This window comes from Phaethon aethereus (assembly GCF_964289735.1).
Source record: "Phaethon aethereus genome assembly, chromosome: 23".
Classification (NCBI taxonomy): domain Eukaryota; kingdom Metazoa; phylum Chordata; class Aves; order Phaethontiformes; family Phaethontidae; genus Phaethon; species Phaethon aethereus.
In genome coordinates, this window is record NC_138599.1 from 2,017,976 (window position 1) to 2,038,400 (window position 20,425).

The 20,425-nt window shown below is 40.6% G+C and overlaps 1 protein-coding gene across 1 annotated transcript in view; it reads right to left on the reverse strand.

Moving 5' to 3' along the window:
- Window positions 1–2,846: 2,846 nt before the first annotated feature.
- SIK2 (salt inducible kinase 2) overlaps window positions 2,847–20,425 on the reverse strand; it is a gene marked incomplete at both ends in the record, with an annotated part of 58,391 nt that continues 40,812 nt past the window's right edge. The window contains 10 exons of the mRNA XM_082009869.1: window positions 2,847–3,432; window positions 5,056–5,147; window positions 5,825–5,944; window positions 7,001–7,161; window positions 7,336–7,617; window positions 8,381–8,609; window positions 11,854–12,018; window positions 14,475–14,627; window positions 16,122–16,339; window positions 18,425–18,548. Of these exons, the coding sequence (XP_081865995.1) occupies window positions 2,847–3,432; window positions 5,056–5,147; window positions 5,825–5,944; window positions 7,001–7,161; window positions 7,336–7,617; window positions 8,381–8,609; window positions 11,854–12,018; window positions 14,475–14,627; window positions 16,122–16,339; window positions 18,425–18,548 (2,130 nt within the window). The remainder of the gene's footprint in view (window positions 3,433–5,055; window positions 5,148–5,824; window positions 5,945–7,000; window positions 7,162–7,335; window positions 7,618–8,380; window positions 8,610–11,853; window positions 12,019–14,474; window positions 14,628–16,121; window positions 16,340–18,424; window positions 18,549–20,425) is intronic.

A 20,425-nucleotide genomic window follows, 5' to 3' on the forward strand; every position in this document is an offset into this window, starting at 1 on the left:
TTAAAGAAAATTACATGAAATGTTTAATATGCTTTTGGTTGAGGGGAAGAGTCAGTCTACATTAAAAAACACTGTAGCTTCCCCCTTACTTGAGCACTGCAAAGCTCAGATTGAGCTTAGAGTAGTTGGCACATCCTGATAAATGAACCACAGAACTCAAGAACAGAATTATCTTTGAGTCCTGAAATGTACAGTATCCTGAAGTTGGATGGGGAAGGAAGTAGTTGCAGGTATGGCAGTAACCCAGCTCCTGGAGCAGAACTGGGCCTGTCTCCATAGGTGTTGTGTGTCACACTAGCAGTTTTCACTGCATAGTTCCTCGAGAGCTTGGTCATATATTAAAATTCCAGAAAGTGTTTATTATGCTGTGGGGTAGGGAAGAAAGAATGAAAGGACAGGGGTCTTTGTTGCCTCTCTTCCCCCCCCCCCCCGAAGTGAAATGCCTGGTCTGTTATGCTGCAGTATTTGTCAAGCTGCTTCCCTTCCCTTTGTTAGTCACTTAAGGTGTCATAGGGGTGTCAGACAAGTTCCCTTTTGGAGGGAAACCACACAACAAACAACTTTTCTATCTATCATCTTGGCTATTTAAAGTAGAGCTTTCTAGCCCTCTCTTTATCTTGCATCACTTAAGTAGTGTATGGATGTAATCCCTGTTCTTTAAACTCTCCTTTGCTAAATGCCTTGAGAATCACTGTGATATCGGAGGTAGAAGCTGAGCAGTTACGGATTGAGTCCAGCTGCACAACTGGACCAGTACTGGAGCAGGCTACATAGCAACAGGATTTCCCTCTCTAATTGTAGTATACAGGAAGCAAGGTGCCTTCTGTCAGTTGTTAAACTCTTCCCTCCTTCACACAGCCTACAATGCAGTGACTGAAGTCCTACTATTCCACATCTAAATGTGGTCTTATTGCTGTAAATGCTGGCTGATTATCCACCTTTTTAGTGAAAGAAAAGGGAACAGCTTTGAGAACTTCTTTTTCTAGCTTGGTAGAATCTGAGATCTGACAAATACAGAACCAGCATACCAGAAGTATGTACTTTGTTTGTTCTTTCTGCTACCGGTTCAACCCATACCATTTTTAAGTGACCACATGCCCTGAATACCCAAACTTTGAGTTTGGTGACTACATCCTCGTTATTAGTAGTATCAAAGACGTTACCTCACCAAACTGTCCAGCAAACAGTGGTGTTTGTAGAACACACAAATATGTGATCAGCACTGCTTCTTGGCCATTCTTTGTGCTTTAATGAATCTGCAATTGTGCTTAGCGTTTGCTCAGAAAAGGGATGAACTGCCTAGCTGTGAGGCTCGTTTGTCTATCATCCTGTACTGTCCCCCAACACTTACAGGCTAGAGACAAAACCCAAACGAGATGTCTGAACTTTCTGCAGATTCCTAAACAATCCTCCTATGACTTGGACTTCGTGCCTGAAGGTCCTAGAAACACAACTGCTTGGCTGAGTTTAGTATTTCTTGAAATGGTTGATACATCAACAGTTCGTGATGCTAAATATTGCTGTAATACTTTCAATGTTACATATACATGAGCAATCAAAACACTAAGAAAGTTAAACATTATGTTCCACATGGTGGAACATGTGCTCTGAAGGGACTTTGGCTATAGCAGGGATATAAATGGGGTATTGTCTACTTTCTTCAGAAAAAAGCATATAGGCTGATAACTGAAAAAGGCACAGCACTATCACTTCACAGGGGTGTTTTTTTTTAAGCTCATTGTTTTTATCCTTAAGTTCTAAAACCCTAAATAATTGTCCAAATATACAAAGCTCAATAAACCACCAGCAACAAATACTGTAAATTCAAAACACAGTTTGTTTGCTTGTTTTTAAAAATGCAACAGAAGGACAGCTGGATCCTTTCCAGTGATCGGAACTTCTCCAAGACAGAGACCTCCACAAAGGCCTGCCTGCAAAAAGGATTGATTTCAAAAGCCACCCGGGTGGATTTTGGTATGTGTGTGGGTTTTTTTGTTTTGTCTTTTTTAAAGCCATTGGCTGCAGCTCTTGATTTTTCTCATGGTACTTCTTCCCTTCTATCTCTGTTAGCTAATCCTTTAGTATTCTGACTCCCACCCCAGAGGTCTCTGCAAACCACTGTGGTGCCCTGTGTCAGTTCCAGGTATCTTTTGACAAAGATGTCACTTAGCAGAGATCCAGAAGCTTCCCTTAGTGGACAATTAAGAGTTCCTTGGCAGGCTTGGCCAATGCTGTTTACTTGCTAGCAGGAGGAAGTGGAGGCTGCCTGAGATGCCTGGTGATCTCAGAGACTTACCATGGAGTAGTTCCAGATCAGGAGCTTAACCAGCAACTGGATGCCAAAGTGCAACTTTCCTTTAATTCCACCTTACACTACTGTTTGAGTATTACAGTTGCCATCAGTGCAGACCCAAATCTACCCTGAATTTCAATGAAAACTATTGCTTTTATTGCCAAGAAGCACAATACTACTATGTGCACTCATTCTCATTTCTCCAAGTGAATGTTAGATGAATGCTGACAAACTCACCATTTTTTTTAGAAGGGGCTACCTCCTTCCTCTAAACTTCACTTTTTTTGTTTTTTGCCGCCTCCTATGGAAACTAGTTCTTCATGGGATGAAACTGCACTATGTATTCTCTAGCCCCTGCCACTGGCAAGAGGAGCTAGTGGCCAAACACTTCTTGCCCCCTCCTGCTTTTTTTCCAATCAGGTGGATTTTTAGTTCCCCTATAATTCAAGGGTTGAAAAATTACCATGAACTTTGGGGTAGGAACAAAAACCAAAAATTCACATGCTTGTCCATTTCCTCTGTCTTCCACTCTCATGTTAGTCACCCAAGGGTATTAGTTCACCAGGACATAGCCACTGTGCTGTGGATCTACAGTCTCCATCATTTCACAATCAAAGAGTCCAGGCAATTCTGAGAGGGTTAATGCATCATAGTTTGACTGGGACTCATGAGATGCTGAGCTGCTCTGGCTGTCAGGCGATGCTACACTGCTCTGTTGTGCTGGGTCCATGGAATACTGGCACTGGTCTCGGTAGTCTGTCTCAGAAGAGGTGACAACAGGCAATTCACAAGTCTGATAGGAATAGTGTAAGGACTGTGGTGGTTGTTGCACCTGAACTGGTGATGACAACTGTGGTGAGCTAGTGATCTGAGAGGGTGGCAGTGGATCCAGCTGTACCTTCTGGTATTGACTGAGGAAGGGGTCATATTGCATTTGTTCTGAGGAAGGCTCCATTACAGGGCTCAGAGGCTGTTGCAAGCTGAACTGAGTTGATTGCTGCTGCTGCTGCTGTTGCTCCTCCTGGCATGAAAGTGGCAGTTGACTTGATCTGGGGTATGAGCTCTCAGCTATTTGCATCTGGTTAAAATAGGCCTGCAGCTGGGACTGCTTCTGGAGAAAGAGTCGCTTCTGATGCAGCCTGAATCAAGGACATAAGCAGCAATTATTTTCACCTTTTGAAGTGTCAAGGCACTTGTATGAGTCCTGCATGCTAGTGACTCAAACAGTTCTAGCAGAGAGTGAAGTACAGAACTGGAAAATTGCCGGGAAATCTTGTTTGTTAAATTTTACAGCAGACCAGAATCTTTACCTTTCAGCAAATGTGCAGAGGCTGAGTTGTTTGCAGGCCTCCTTTTGATGACCTTTTTAATTGCCTAGTGAATTTTTCCTGTGCAATTCGGTGAACCCGACACATTGTTCAATTCTGTTTGCTAAGAATAAAATGCATTGTATTTGTATTTTAAGCCTCCTGTTCACTGCTCTGTGGAACTTGGGAGCTGAAGACTTAAGTATTGCTGCCTACTAACGGAACTGAACAAAGTCTCCTTTCCCCCTATACTCTTTTTCTCTGAACTGCACTGCTCCCTGTGAACTTTTATGAAGCTCCATGGTTTTAACTCTTTACAAACAGTAAGAATTCACAACACAATGCAAGGTTGTAGCTACCTTTGACAAATACCTGTGATATGACAAAGTGGAGGTCTCCTGCCAGGCAATTCCCAGAGCATGCAGAAATAGGAAGCCTACTACTGACACAAGCTGACAGCATTAAGAAAATGATTCTATTGCTTCCCAGCGTATTTCTCTATGCAGACCTCCTATTCTTAAAGTAGTACACCAAGCTGCTCTCAATACCATTAGTTAAGTTCTTGACAGTCCTACAGTTGTCAGGAGTGACTGTAAGTTAAAAAGCAACTACAGATTGCATGCTTTCAGGAAATCAAGTAGTATTTTTATACCTTATATTTATATGTTCCTTGGTCTTTCTGTCTACACAGCATGCAGCTAGGTGGTTATTTTCCCTTCCCTCTCTGTGATTCTTTTACAAAAGTCAGGGGTGGTAATTGTCTTTAGTATCTATCTTGCTTACTTGTTTGATGATTACCAAATGATGAGCTAATAAAGAGATTGCAGCCCTTTAACTGGGCAATTAAAATCTTGTCTGCTATATGTCCAGTTATAAGGGGACACTTCAAATCTATTCACTATTTACTGTAACTTTTTCAGAGGAGTGTCACTTCTAAACTGATCTTACATGACAAGAAAAAGTTGATTTACTTTACCGTAAAATTACTGGGTCATGGGAATGAGACAGGAAATAACCTAAATGACTGCAGGGCTTCCCAGCAGGCAGAAATACACAATCCATGTTCTGACTTGGCATAAATACTGCAATACATAGGTTATAAACAGCGGGTGGTTGGGAGGATGAGGGTGAAATTAAGTACAACAATGTATGTAGTAAGGTAGCTTCCTCTGATGCTGCTATATATGCCCATTAGCACTAAATGAAGCATGCAGGTATTTGCAGTTTGCCTGCACCCTAGTAGTGTTTGCTGATAAAGAGCTCGTAGCACAGAAACTTGTAAACATGTGGCAGGACTTGTCCCTCTTTTAAAGGGAGGACTGTGTCTTTACAAATTTTAAAGTGAACCTTTCCTTTTTCAAAGAAATTCTAAATGGACAAAGATTGTTCCAGTTCTTTTATTACTCTTGAGAGTAAGAATAAACAACTTATCTGCATAATTTGAAAGCTTCTTACCTGTGCTCCTGTAACTGCTGTTCCAGACTCCGGGGCAATTCTTTGCAGTATAGCTGGCAAGTGTTCTGAGCTTTTGATAGTAGAGTGGGTTTCTGCAAGAAAAGCAGTGGTGTTTTAAATTGCATTTGATTTAATGCATTAGTCCAGAAAGCAAGTGAAAGAAGATTGTCTACCTTTACGACAGTGTAAATACCCAGCTCCATTTTCAGAGGCTGTCAAATAGAGCTACTGTCAAATAGAGCCACTACTCTTTATTGGCTTCTAACCCTTAGACAAAGAGTATCTTTGCATGATAGACTGTACCATAAAAATCCATAGAAAGATTTCTTCCCAAGTGAAAGAGAAGCTGCAAGCTGGAAAAAAAGTTTTTTATACACTACAGCTATATGAAAATTGTTTGTTTGTTTGTTTTTAAAAAAAGGGGGGGGAGGGAAGGAGTAAGCCCCAGGAGGTCAGAAGTTGTTCCTCAGATGCTGATGCATAACCTTTATGGGGCTAATAGATCATAGGTATTCACTAGCACTTACTTCAAATTGCTTTAACAACCCTATATAGTAACAGACTGAGTAGGAAAATAGCAGTAATATAGTATATTTTTTGCACAATTAGGGTCAGTGTCTGACAAAAGAAAAATACAGAATGATTTAAAATTCAGTTGTTCTCCACTAATGTAGCCTTTGACTGATTTTCCTGAGTAATAAGATCTAAAAGGCTAGTCTGCTATGTAGTAGCAGAAGCTGGTTAATTCGGTGGAGGGAAAGTATGGTACCTGGAGCCTGTGTTGTAAATATTGTGTTTCTAAGCTCTGCCGTCTGGATAATAATGGGGGATGTGCACCATTAGGGAAAGCAGATACAGCTTCCTCCTGCTGCTGCTGCGATGATTCCTCCTGCAGAGAGAAGAGGAACAAATTTCATCCCCAGAAAAGGCTTTCAGAATTTACCCTGACAGAGGTTTTGTAGTTGCCATATGGACTGGTCTCTGGTGTCACTCATGACTTCTACTGCACGGTGAGGAGCCTAAATTACAAAGCTTTGAACTATCTGTGCCACAAAATGTCAAGGGCTTACATCTGTAACTAAAATGGTATTATATATAATGTATTTTCTGACTTGGCCTCTGAAGTAGTAAATGTACAGAGTTGGAAAACAGTCCAAACTCTGAATGTGCTTTTGTGCAGCTCTCATTGCACAGCTTCAAAATGTAAGGCAAAAAGCTTTCAACAGCTGTGGAAAGGTTACGCACAGAGGGGGTATCTCGAGCAAGCTGGAGAGTGCTGACATGGGAGGGCAGTGAATTGTTGTCATGACAATACCATGAGCATTGCACCATGTTTACATCAAGCCAGAGATCCTTGTGAAAACATCACAACTTTGTGACTGTCAGAACCGAAGTCTTCCAGCAGTCAGAAGGTAACGGCTGGAGCTTTAATAGCAGGCTTCATCTGGAACATGAGGTGCTTACGGTGCCTGTGCACTTCTTGCCTGTTTTATTTCTGGGGTTTAACAGAAACTTATTATTCCTGTTTGCTGTGACCTGTTCCATTTGCAACAAGTAACTAGGGAGCTGGTAGAAGATATTTAGCATTTCACTAAGCAAATCAGGCTAACTGTTATCATTTGGCTTTTGCACATCTTATACCAGACTGTCTCCAACAGGGGAGGGTGTTATTGGGTTTTGTTAAATCTAAAACATTGTTCAGATTAAAAGCAATAACAAAATATTGGGATTCAGAAAGCTAACAAGGCAGTCTCACTGACATCATGAGGATGGTGAAGGCTAACCTGCAAATGCCTGTTCTCTATTCTGCAGCAGACAGAAAAGAGAAGAGGGAACTTTATCTGTAAATTAGCTCTTCTCAGATCTCCAGAACCCCTTATCCTCTCCTTATCTGTCCCAAAATATTAACACCTGAAAGATGGTGCTTGATTTCTGGTTTAAGTACCTGTGGAGAACTATTAATGAGGTCTTGCAACTGGGTGGCAGTTGATGTCAGAGAAGGTGGTTCTGATCCCATGTGTTCATATAGTAACTGGACTTTGTTCAGTTCCAGGATTCCTTTGGTTCGTGCCAGATTCTGGAGGTGCTGTCTAAATGCTACAATTCCTGGAGAAGATTTGAGCAAAACCCTTGTCAGAAAATCAGTTAATTCGTATCCAGTTAGCACAGATGTGAGACAAGCTTAGTAACAATGAAGTCACAAGGTGGCTTGTGCTTCTGTGTATGGAATATATTTACTATCGTGTCTAGATATAATGTGTCATGACTGGTTATAATTACCTTGTGTGAGGGATGTGTCGGAAGCTCTGCGCCCCTCTCGGAAACTGACAGGAGAGCGGTTGTGGGTCTCTCGCTTTTGGGAGGTGAGTGCTTGCATGGCTGGATTGGCAGGTCTCAGACCTATGAAAGGTGTCATTCTGGATGCTTGTTGGTTGGTTAGCACCATTTCTTTCAAGGAAGGGGTGTCTTCCAGGAATTTAATATCTCTCTGAATGGATTCCATGTCATACTCTGAATCAATACTTCCCAGAGATGAGTTTTCATCCAATGAGTAGACTTTCCCTGTGACAAAACCCAAAAGCCAGAATAAAAGGAAAGTGCAGTAGGTAATTTAGCAAACAAAAGGAAGTGCCACAGGCTCAAGCTATTCCTGCCAACAGTGACTGTCTTGGAGGAAATGAAATAAAAAATCAAGTTTCATAAAGTAATTGTAATTTATCACTTGCACTACCAGAATGGGGGTTTGCTGCTGGTTTTTACATTATGGCAGCAATAAGACACTATGTAGATGATGATTGCTGGCTTGTTTGGAGAGTGTTCAGTGTGTGGTTCCTTCCCCCCAGCACCTCCCCCCTACACCCTCCTGTCTGTAGATAATCCTCACAAGACTGTAGCCTGAACTGAAAGGCTTTGGTCATCTTGCTGGTTTTGGAATATCTGAGAACCCAGAGGTTTTTGTTTCCCAACTGTCCTCCTCTGCCAGCGCATCTTTAGGGCATGAATGATTTGGAGACACTTCGTTATGTGGAAAAGAACAAGCCAAATTGCCAGAATTGCTGTTGGGGTTATACATGACTGTAGCCAGCTGTACATTTGCTACTTTGATTTTTATACTGTCTGTACAGCCGGTTTTGGTGTGTTTTGTTGTGTGTGGGTTTGTTTTTTTTCCCCTTTGGCCTTTATAGCAAATACTGAGTAACAAAACCAAGTAACTCTTGTCATGTGCGTGTCACTCTTAAAACCTAGTGTTTTTCACTGTGGGCTTATTAGATGGAATGCCAAGAGCAGGAAATGAGCTTTGAGATGTCCACATTAACTTCTGTACCTGTGCCTGGCATCATCACGAGCTGATTGGTAACTTCTGCCAGAGTGTGACGTCGCTTCCCACAGCGAGCTGCTTGGAGGGCTGCAAATGCATGTGCAGGGTCATCTTCTGACTCTCCTTCTGTCTCTATTCCTTCATCTATAGAAGTTTCCATCATGCTGGTAGGCAGTGATTGGCATCCTTTCCTAATCACCACAGGAGGTACAGGATCTAGCAGGCAGCCATTTACCTAAATGGCACAAGAAGAGGGACAGCTTTCAATTATGTGCACAGAGCATCACCCCAAAGTGCAAGAAATCTCTGCCTATCACGTGTAGACTGAAGGCAGCCTGGATATTTAAAATGCGTGAACCTCCCTATAATCTACTGAGGTAAGTAAGACTTGTTGAGAATTGTACATGACAAACAAAGCCCTCGAGGTGGGATCACCACTGACATTCTCTTAGTACTCAGCGCCTTAAATCTAAATACTCTTATTTCCACAGCACTATGTTCTCCAGGGCTGCTTTTTTTTTTTAAGTTATTAAAAACCTCTTCCAGCTTAGTCACAAATATAAAATATTTATGAAATGTACAATATTATTGTTTCCCCTTACTATACCTACCATGCTCATTTATCATGCTCAGATAAGCACTATGAAAAGTCTTGTATTTAATTCTGCAGCATTCTTACAGAGCTGCAGAGAGATATGTTCACGAATAATACCATAAATGCACCCTTTCCAGCAAAAGTCCATTCGATCCATGGTGTCACTCTACCAGCAAAAGTTGCCTAGAGAGGCTATGGAATCAGTCTCCTTGGAATCACTCAGCTTGATAAAGCTCTGAGTAACCTCATCTAGCTTTGAGGTTAGACCTGCTTTTGGCAGGAGGCTGGACTAGAGGGCCTTTAGAGGTACCCTTCCAGCCTAAAATACTTCTAGGACTTCAATTCTGGTTTTATTCCCCAAATCAGTTTGTCCTGAATCCTTCTGTACCTTAACTAATTCTTTGCCATGTGCAACTACTTGTGTTTCGAGGACCATGACCTGCATGTCACACAGTTTTGGGGTAAGTATTCTGTTCTGTAATACCTTAGACGCTCTAATTAGTGTCCTGTTGCACAAGTCACTCCTCCTGATTTGGAAGGATCAGGTTGGGTAAAATATGGATGAAACACCACACACGTTTAGCATAAAACCTGGCACTGCTACAGGTGATTTTATGTAAAACTGTCGATGAACCATTCCTGAATTTTCTCCAAAGTTCTTTGGTATTTTGAAAACGAGTGTGTTTGGGAAAGAAGCTTCACCACATTAATAGTAGCTGTTAACATATGCTCTTGCAAGCAGATTGTGTGGTAGTACTAAGTAGGCAAATACTTAGCGCAGTATCAAGAAATAGGTATAAATATTTTGAGCATCGGTACAATGGTGATGCTTGCATGGGAAAATTCTGGCCTTGCTGCCTCTATTGTAATTTAATGGATTATATCTTTAATTTCTTGCACAGCTTACTTTCCATTTGTGACTTTCCCATTCGAATGCCTTCTACTGATCTGGCAGCAAAAGCACTGGGAAGACTATTTAGTGAACCGCTGGAAAGGAAAGAGAGAACCAATACCATGTTGGCAGCTGGTTCTCTGCAGTTTACCACGGGCACATGGATCAGAACTTGGAATTCTTCAGTGGACATGGTCTATAATACTTAAGACACTTGTCAGTTGTGACTTGACACCTCACTGTAGTCACCACTTGTTGACCTACTCTGGCCAAACTGCATCTACTATAAAAGCAAAGGGGGATGCAAAATAAAGTTTGAAATGTTAATTTCCAAATGGCTTTGAACTGCTTTTTGCTCTAAGAGACCACAAGAGATGTTACTTAAAACAGTGATGAGAACCAGGGCCACAGTCTTAGTGTTGGTAACTAACCTGTAAGTGAGCAATAAAAGCTTCAAAATGGCAAACATGAAATCAAACCCCTAGCTGGCACCAGGCAAAATACAATATGCTGAAATTAAAGTTATAATGCGATGTTGATATGAGAGAGACAACAAAAGTTTCATGACAATGATATACTTTGTAAATGTAATTCTTTTAAGCTATTTCCTCTTCCTCACAAAAGCTCTAACTGCTAACTCCTGTGTATTTTCTCTTATTCTTTGCTACCCTGCAGAGTATCGTTGCAGACCTCAACATTGCATGGCAAAATGGAGCAAACTATAGCTCCTTTCACAGACTTAAGCTGTAACTATACTTTAAGGCTATGGAGCTGTCACATCCCCTATTAGTTGAGTTCAGTTAACTGTGGAGGTGTGGAAAGCCTGCAGAGAGTCTTCCAGTCTGATTACAGGAAACAAAACCCATTAGATAGATAGACCTGCAATTTTACATGGTCTCCAGTGAAGATTTTACAAGATTCCTAGTTACAGAAATGGCCTAGCTGAGAACTGCTCCAACCTATTTGAGATGCTGCAGTTCTAAAAGTTTTTGACAGTGTGAATGTCCTGCTGGCTATCTGCCATTCAACAAAAAAATAACAAAAATGTAACTCTTTTGGCTAGCTTATTATGAAATTGGCAGAGATGCGGAATTTTAATTGCGTGGCATTTTAACAGCTTTAGCTGGCAACAAAAGCTTATGGCTAAGGTTTTCCTGTTCTTAGTTGTCTAAATTTTTGGATGAGTAGCTGAGTAGGTTACTCTAGATACTCAGCTGTGAATACTTTGTATTAGAAGCTACATGTGAGGAATCTTCAGGGCTCTTGAAAATATATTTGAGAAGAAGACCCCCCCCATTTTTGTAGGTTAATTTTTCTTTTATAAATGACAGCATGGTAAGATTGGAATGTAAGCAAGGAACATGAGGCAGATTAGTGATCAAAAAAGACACAGCTGTTAAAAGTTATATGCAAGACAGAAGTAGAAAAAGACTCTGGAATACCTTGAATTCTGATGCTCAGAGAATACTTAAATTTAGTGAAACAGGCACAATATGTCTTTTCCAGCTAGTACAAGAAATGTACAAATCAAGTGTTTAGACACTAAAAGTCAGTCTTTGTACATTTGACTTGCTGCCTATCCTGAGAGGTTACCCAGGAATGAGAACTTGCTGGAGACCAGAGTTTTGGGGACAGCATATGCTTAAGAGCATGTGCTTGGGAGCAGGTTTAGAACATTGTGTCTTTGAAGAAAAGGCTACTGAAAGCAGAGAGAAGCAGCAGGGTTCTCCAGCTGAGCTACCTGCAAGTGTCGAGACACAGGAGGCATACTAAGGTCAATGAAGTGACATTAGTTTGGATTAGCAAATACTCTGGCCTTGACACCACAGTGCTTTGCTTTGTGCTAGAATTATTAATTATTCAATTAAATTATTGAAGAGATGCAGCTACTACCACTAGCTGTGCTTTTACTAGGCAGCAATTTAAAAGGCAACAATCTTTTTTAGCCTTAATCATTTTTGACAAAACAGTAGGGTGATTTTTAAGCTGTACCTTTGGTGTCTCAACTCTTTCTTCCTCCATAAATGCTGTCCCTCCCTGGCAGCTGGATGGAGGGAATGAAAAGGCTTCTGCTCCTGAAGCTGAGGGAAGACCTGGAGACTGCAATAACCTTGCATTTTGTGAATGCAAGTTAACTGAGGGTACCACAGCTTGTGCCTAAAAAAGATTTTAAGAACTCCAAAACCAGAACAATTTTAGGTAGAAAACAACATACAAGGTCACAAATTAAAAATAAATGATACCTAGCCCATTTCCAAAGCAGGAGAAGTATAAGATTTATTTCCTCATTCTTGATGAATTACTCTTAGTCTTTAGACTTTAAAAAAAGCACCTCCACCCCCAAAACACATAAATGAACATGAAACCCCAAACAAAGCCCAAATGTCATTAAGCTAGCTATTTATTGAAGCTGAGCACTTACTTACTAGCAGTAAAGACAGACCCTTTGGTGCCCACCAACTTCTGACATGCTAGAATTCCTTTTTATATTCAGTACCAAACCCCTTAATATTACCGTGGGGCATAGGGCTAGTTTTAATGACTTTTCTAACATGCGCTGATTGCTGCAGGAAAAAGTGCAGGAAAGGATAGAGCAGGCTGGATCTGAAATAAGATATTTTAACAGAGCACTGTGGAAGGGAGAGTTGTGCCTCAGGGAAGGCAAGAATGGCACAATTAAGAAAACAGTGGTTTTCACTGTTTCTTAAGCTTAATTTCCTGAAGCGCAGGATCCACACAACTTGCCTGTCCAAAAGGAAACAAGCAGCCTTATACAGGAGCTTGTGGTGCCACCATGTGTGAAAACAAATTATCTTGTTACTTAGAGTAACTGCAAGATTGCTTGCAGTCCTGAGGAAAAAGTGGTAATTTAGTACAATAAGGAACTACCTTCCAGGAGGTTTTTTCTTCCTCCTTGTTCATCTGCCTCTACCTGCTTTTAGTACAGTATTATAATTTAATAATCTGCTTTTGAATACTGTGTCTTTCTATCACTAGAACTACTATCAAAGAAAATAGCTGGTTTTAATCTGTCAGCCATATTGTTCCTGGACATACGTTTTCATAGCTGAAGCTATTTGGCTTGTATTTCAACAGAATCCAAAACCAAATAGTGTCTTGCTGTCTCAAGCGAAAAAGGAGCAGCATGGTTGTGATTTGTCCTGGAAGTGGAGTCTGGGCATTGTTTTACACAGCATCAATACATTACCTAGGAGGCTGTGAACTTGAGAGAATAATATACTTGAGACCACAATAAATGTGAGTTATCTTAGGGCCAAGTCTCTTATGTTTCCAGTTATGCATTAATAGAAATCAAAAGCTGTACAATGTCTGTTGAACTTAATGAAACAAAAGAACGTGTAAAAAAATCTAAGGATTATTGGAATAAGATAGAATAAACTGTACATGACCTTTCTTTCTGAAGAAAATGACTAGGGAAGAAGCAGACTGAATAGCCTTTGAGCCAGTGCTGAATCAGTCAGTGTAATTACAGAAGAGAAGATACTAAGCGGACAGCCTTCCTGCTGGCACCAGATGTAAGGAGCACCCAGAACTGCTCTTGATAAAATACATGTGACATACTTAAGACTTAAACCAATTGGTCAGTCATCACCTTGGGTCTATACACATAGACCGAGTTGCTGTGCTGCAACGTCTCCCATGAAATTGTTCTATTACTGGGTCACAGGACCAAGTGGTGCAAACCTTAAAGGAAATTACATTATTTAAGAACAAATCTCTGAGTCTTGAGCCATTAAGAGTCTCACAGGAATGATATTTTTATCAGGTCCTTAAGATATCACAATGAATTGGCATCTTAACCTGATAGGTTGATCCTAATATTTTCTTTTGGGTACCTCTCTGCTATTCTCTGCCATGCTTCATTTCATGGGAGACAGAAAGTGTATCTAGAGAACAGCAGGGGAGAAAGTAATTTTATTTTCAACAGGTCCCTTTAGAGTGACTGTTTTTAATAACACTAAGTAGAGCCTACATGCTTTTACCCCCCATGCTAGCACAGCTCTCCATAAATTCAACAGCTCATTTGTCAATCACATTAAAGATACTCCAAGTGTTACACAGTCTCCAGAGATGTTATTTCTCTAACATTGTAACCCATGACTTCCCAGCAAAAGGTTTGAAATTCTCAAAAAATGGAAGCGTTCCAATTAGAAGCACAAGCACAGTATTTTCCCTCTAACTGGGAAATAAACTGGGAGTTAAGGTTAAACCACGCAGATACCCATTAAAGTCAAAACCATTGTGTTTGCATTTTGGGCTTCAGAATGCAGTCACGTTCCATTTCTCATTTAAAACTTATCCAGTCCCCTCCAAACTCGTGTGTCTTTTGTCTTTTTTTTTTTTTTGAGGGGTGGGGAAGAGGCAGCAGGAGCAGTTGTAGGAGGCATACCAGACAACTGATTTGTCATCATACAGTTCTGACAGAAGGCAAATCCAAAAAAGTCTTTCCAAAATGATGCTGCAAGTCTACATGCTACAGAAATCAGAAAACCACAATGGATTCTAAGTGAATTTACAGAGAAACACCATTTTGAAAGAGAAGAATGTCTTGCACAGCCTTAAGCCCACCTCTGCTAGGAGTGAAATCTTACCTTGACTACTGTCTGCTCAGCGATGGTGCTTGGCCGACGCTGACGAGCATCAAGTCTCTGTTCCACAGGGAAGCTACTCCGATGCGATTTGAGTCTTTCCACCAACAAATAATAGATAGCAGCAAAGTGGTTATAACTCTTGTTCTGCAGAGACTGAAAAAGAGAAGCACAAAATTATGGGTGCAGCCAAATATGCATTATCTTTTATATTCTACAAGACCAGGAAGAATAAAGAATTGACATCTGGAGCAGGGGGTGAGATATTTAAGAGCCAGTGGGGTAGGCAAACGCTGTTCTGAATTCAGAAGGTTTCAAACCAGACTGCCAGGCAAAGAAAAGCATCAACCTTAGTTTAGTGGCAAACTCACAAGAGCTTGCTATGTTCTAGGCTGCAGCAGTACTTGTAGCTAATATTCAGGTGCTACTCTGAACCCTCAAGATGTTGAACCTGGAGAAGGGACTGAGCTCCAGGACCTCCCGAATATATTATCTGTTCCAAGTGACTAGAAGCAACAGGGAACTGCGCCTCTGCAAAGTATAGAAACTTAGCCTCTTGTAGCAGAAAGTACTCAAACTGCTGACCTCCACAATAGTGTAAAGCATCAGCCATCCTAGAGGAAATTATTGTTACCTACACAGGGAATCTTAGCATGTATGTTTGGTAAGAAGCATGATTTGGGATTGGACAGAGACATTCAACTGCTAACTGCTTTATATTCCTTTTTGATTTTCATTTTCCACCCTCTTCAAAGTTCAAAATGGATTTACTTTCAATTCCAATTTCCCCTCCTCTCTTCTCCATTTGAGAAGTAATGATTTATCCATCCCCACCCAGGAAATCTAACAGTGTGGAACCTAATACGGCTCCTTTATTTTAATTCTGTGCTTAAGAATCAACTTAGCTAAAAAGCAACTCTCTAAAAATGACCAGTTGTAAGCAGCCGCAAGTATCACCGTTGCAACAGGCAGCCCTATTGGGCTACCATTTTTTACACAGTGCATGCTATATTTCTGTGTGTCCTCTATCTTAAAGCAACAGCAATATCAAATTTTTTGAAATGTGTGTTTGCTTAAATTAAATAATTAATACACTGAAATAATAATACTGAGTCCTGGGATATGTGACCAGAACGCATTATTCTTTTCCATGGGCTCTAATTTGGATTCCTGACACAGAAGAGTATCCTTTCTCTTGGTGCTGCCTTTTCATTGACAGGTTGCCCTCTATGGGCAAAGGATGCCTTGAACTAGAATAGCTGGGTATGGCCACCCAGCATAAGGCACGCAGGTGAGGTTGCCTATGGGCCTACGTCACAACGTTTTGCCTGCAGTTTGCATAACGCAGACACCTTATCTCCACTAGTGATTATCTTTAGGAAACTTTCTGGAGGGATGTCTCTCCTCTCCTCCTCCTGATCAGTCTGCTGGCACAGTCTGAGACATCAGTAGGACAGAGGGGCAGCAGCACAGCATGTTTAAAATGCCCTTGCTAGGGTCTGACCAGGTGGATTATACCACCAGTTTTGTTGCTTCCCCCTGCCCCCGTTGAAAAAAAGAATGTTGCAAGCAACTCAAGTAATAAGTTTTAGTTATAAAAACAAAACAGGAGACCTTCCCCCCAGGGACAAATATCTGAGTCTGTTTTACCTCAATAGTTTTTTGTTGGTCTATTCCAAGGCTGTGCATTAGCCGTAAAACCTGCTCATTATACTCTCCAATGGAAGGCTCATTCTCTCCTGGTGGATAAAGAATAGGTCTCTGTGCAGGAACTTCTATAAGCATCCACTTGTGCTCCTTAATCTGAGCAAGAGTTAACCGTTTGGATGGGTCTAGGACCAACATTCTTCTAATCAGATGTTCACACTCTGTCGGGGGGGAAAAAAAATACCAACCTGCTATATGTGGTACTTCCATATATTCACCTACCAACAGAGAGCATGACAACAGGAAATTGCCTCACTTCTAACTTCTCTGCTAAAAATACTTCCTGAAGGCTAAAACAATCCTCAAAACAAGATTAAAAGTCACATTAAGAAGGATAAAACCCCAACTTCTTTAAATGCACGGTATGGCTAACAGTGCCATTACTTCTACACAGCTCCCACATGAGGGTAATGGTAGTATTTAATACCTCTTAGAAGCTACTTGTGCTCTTTTAAGTACAGTGCTAACATTAACTGATAAAGCTTTAATCAACCTCTGTGAAGTGTGGTGGGGAGTTAATCAGCATCCTTCTCCATCACAATTTGAAATAGCTTGCTTAGACTCATAAAACAAGGAATTGGCAAAACTAGGGTTAGTGGAGGGTTTTTTTTTTTTTAATTTATTTCCACCCTAGTGGTCACAAAAACAAAAGGTAAAAATAATGCCTGTGTGGCTGTGAATGGTAGCCAGTGGGTCTGCAGGTTTATCTATTTTAATTCCAGGACCAAAGCACAACCAGTAGCTTTAGGTGTCAGAATAATTCTGAACACACCAAACCATTGCTGCTTTCTGACTACTACATGCTGGACAGCATTAAAACCATCACATTTTTCTTCAGATCTCAGTTGGGTTTTGGAAGATGAGGTCATGAGAGATGAACATGCAGTTTCTATGTGAGAGGAAATCAGCGTAAGTTCCTTTAAGGGAGCTTATCAATCTGCCACGCATTTCTAGCTGACCATGATACGGCTACATTACAGTTGTTTTGAGTCAGTCCATTCAGGTAGTTCTGAAAAATAGTTTAGAGAGAGATTTCTGGCTATTTATTCCTGTTTATCTTGTTTTCACTGTTTTGCAAAGAGGCACACCCCCTCCCCACTCTCCACATCATCATGTGAACTGCAAGGGGAGCAGCAAACTGTGTGCAAAGCAGCCGATCTACACTGCAGTCACAGCAATGACCACAACTCACACAAAGGTACCTGGATCTAGCTCGCATACCCATGCCAGCAAAGTCACAGAAACACAATAGAGTTCAGCACTGGCTGCAAAATGTGCTCAGGAAGCTGAGGGGTTGCCATGGTGCCATGATGGCATTGCTAAAAGCAACCAAGTGCACTGTAGCTACACTGCAGTGGTTATTTTCAGAGACGGGTGCACAGGAGTACATGCCACCAGAAGGACAAAGAGGATAAGACCAGAATGTTTTACACCACAGAACCCTTAACAACAGGGATGTAAAAACATATTTTTAACTCCCTTTAAAAAAAAAAAAAAAAAAGCACAGAAAGAGGATTTGATTCAGGAAGGTTGTTTTGAAGTAATCTGGTTTACAGACCCTTTAATACAGCGAAGCTGAAGGACACCAATCAAATCCTGTGTAAAAATGGCCTTACTTGTTCTTGTCTGAACAAGCATGAGGGAGAGTGAAACCCAACAGGTGGGTCAATTAAGTGAGGGAGAGAGATCTCAGTCACATGTGGGAGTGCCAGATACATGACAATGAGAACCTGGCATATGAACTGGTTGTGCACTTCTTTGCTTTTGTTTAGCAGACACGGTCAAAAACCAGGAAGCACCCAATCCACAACTTTGGTTTGACAGTGATATTGCTCTCAGCCTATTTACTTACCACATTAAAATGTATATGGCCTTGTAGGACAAAAGCTAATTGCTACACAAACGTGCCTCTGCCCCTGCATTCCTGTTTCTGTTCACAGTAGGATGAGACATCCTCCAGCTTCCATTTTGACTGCCTGCCTATGGGCACAGCCACACTGCAATCTCCATGCATTGCACAGGGAAAAATGGGTTGGTTTGCCTAGCAGCAGTCTAACTGCAAAGGCATACAGCTCACCTAGGCTTATTTGTGCTTCTTTGCAAAATGAATAGTCTGCCATACCATAATCTAGTCTGCAGATGTTACAGTACAGCAAAGCACCACCCTTTGCTGTGTTGTAACAGAGATTATCCTAGAATTTACTCAAGGTTTACCATACCAAGAGTGTAAGAGGACACATTGTTACCTTCTGACATAAAATAAGGGATCCTGAACCTTCCTTCAAGAACTCGTTGCCTCAGTATGGGGAGTGTTGGTCCATCAAAAGGTAGTGCTCCACAGACCAAAACATAAAGAACTACACCCATGCTCTGTAAGAAAGAAAATATTCATTTCATTTTTCAAGATACAAGCAAAGTCTCTGAGGTTGGCTAGCCAAATCCTGTGACAGAAAAAAATTACATTCTGCAGAAACAGGAAATTTATACAAAAAGGACTTAGATTTTGGAAGATCCCTAAACATTAAGAACACTGAGCTAACCCAAAATGGCTAGGCTTGCAGTACCTTGTGCTGATAAGCAGGTAAGCTGAAGTGTAATGGGTTAGAGACTCTGGCTGCTAGCAGGACGCTCCACGCAGATGCCTGAATGATACCTGAAAAGTGAGCCCCAACTTCAAGTGAGAATTAGAGATACGTTTATTAATCTCAATGTTGTTCACACAAAAACAAACCTCTAACAGCAGCCGCTCAAAATAAGAAACTGTAACCTTTTACATTGATCAATTTGCAAAAGCCTGGGTAAGAGGCACACTGGTAACTTTATGAACAGTCAGCTTCACAGGAATATCAACTAATAATTTTGCACTGCTATGTGCAGTGCTGAGCATGGGGGATTATTTAATACGAGCAAAAGGAGACAATCTGGGCAAGAGTTCTCCTCCAGCTGCCAGACTCATTTTTGAAAGTATGCAAGTTAACTGGTGCTGCAAAGTGGAAACAGTCTTGCAGTATATGCCATAAAAAATGCAGCGCCACACTAGATGAAATAACCACACCAGACTCTCATGCCAATCAGCTGGCATAGATAGCCACAGCACTGGATTTATCAAGGGGAAAAAGCAGGCCTTCAGCATTCACCTTAGAACTTTTTAAGTACACAGATTTTAAAATTAAATACATATTTTTAAAAGTTACTTCCTTCCTTCCTTAACCTGCCAAAAACTGAACTGTGGATTGTTGCATTCCTTCTGCAAGTGTAGCACTTTCAGCAGAATGTATTCTGTGATTGGATGGTGCAAAAGAATACAGAATCTTTAACTCATTTCAGAAGATAGGTGAAGATGATGATGTTTTTATCTTAAATATAAACACATGGGTGCTTCTCTGTGGGCAGGCAGATTCTGTTAACAACTGAGGACCTTACATATTTAAAGAATATTTACCAAAGTTAAGAGATTCACTTCTGGCATTAAAACAGTGCCTGTGCTACTTGAAACAGTAAGCGTAGCTGAGGTCTGCCATATGTTTCTTTGCCAGTTACTAAAGGTTCAGAAAGTCTGTAGCCTTTTTTTTAAAATAAATATACCTAGCTACATATATATGTGTATGTATATAGACAGATATATGCATACACACAAATATATGTATCTAAATGCACAGTTTTTATTTGTTATGCAATTAGCTTACTTTAGATTAGCAGCTGCAAGGCAACTTTCCATGAACTGCCCTGTTTGTGTAACAGTCTCTGACCAAAATGTCAGTGCCTGTGTTGTTATGCTATATGCAATATTATCACTGCAAACTTGATGCCAGAGAAAAAGACTGCCAAACTGTACTGTCTCTGGTTGCTTTAGGATATGAATCAGTCATTGTAAGTATCAGAATACTACAATTAAAAAAACAAAGCAAAAAAACCAACAAAACAACCCACATCCAAAACAAAACAAAACAAAAAATCAAATTAGGTTTAAAATTAAAATTTTAAATTAAAATTTAATTTAAATTAATTTTTTAATTTGAATTTTAAATTAAATTTAAAAACCCAAACAAAACCAAATTAGGAAAGAAAAGTAGTCTCTGACAATGCGTGAAAGGTGCACAGAACTTCTTCAGTTCATTTTAGTCCCTTTTCCACTGCACAACAATGTGGGTTGCACTCTCTATCCTCTTCCATTAGAGTAGTACACTCCACTACTGGAGAGACAGTTTTGAATTGGTGGAGATAACACCAATTCAAAAACATGCAGT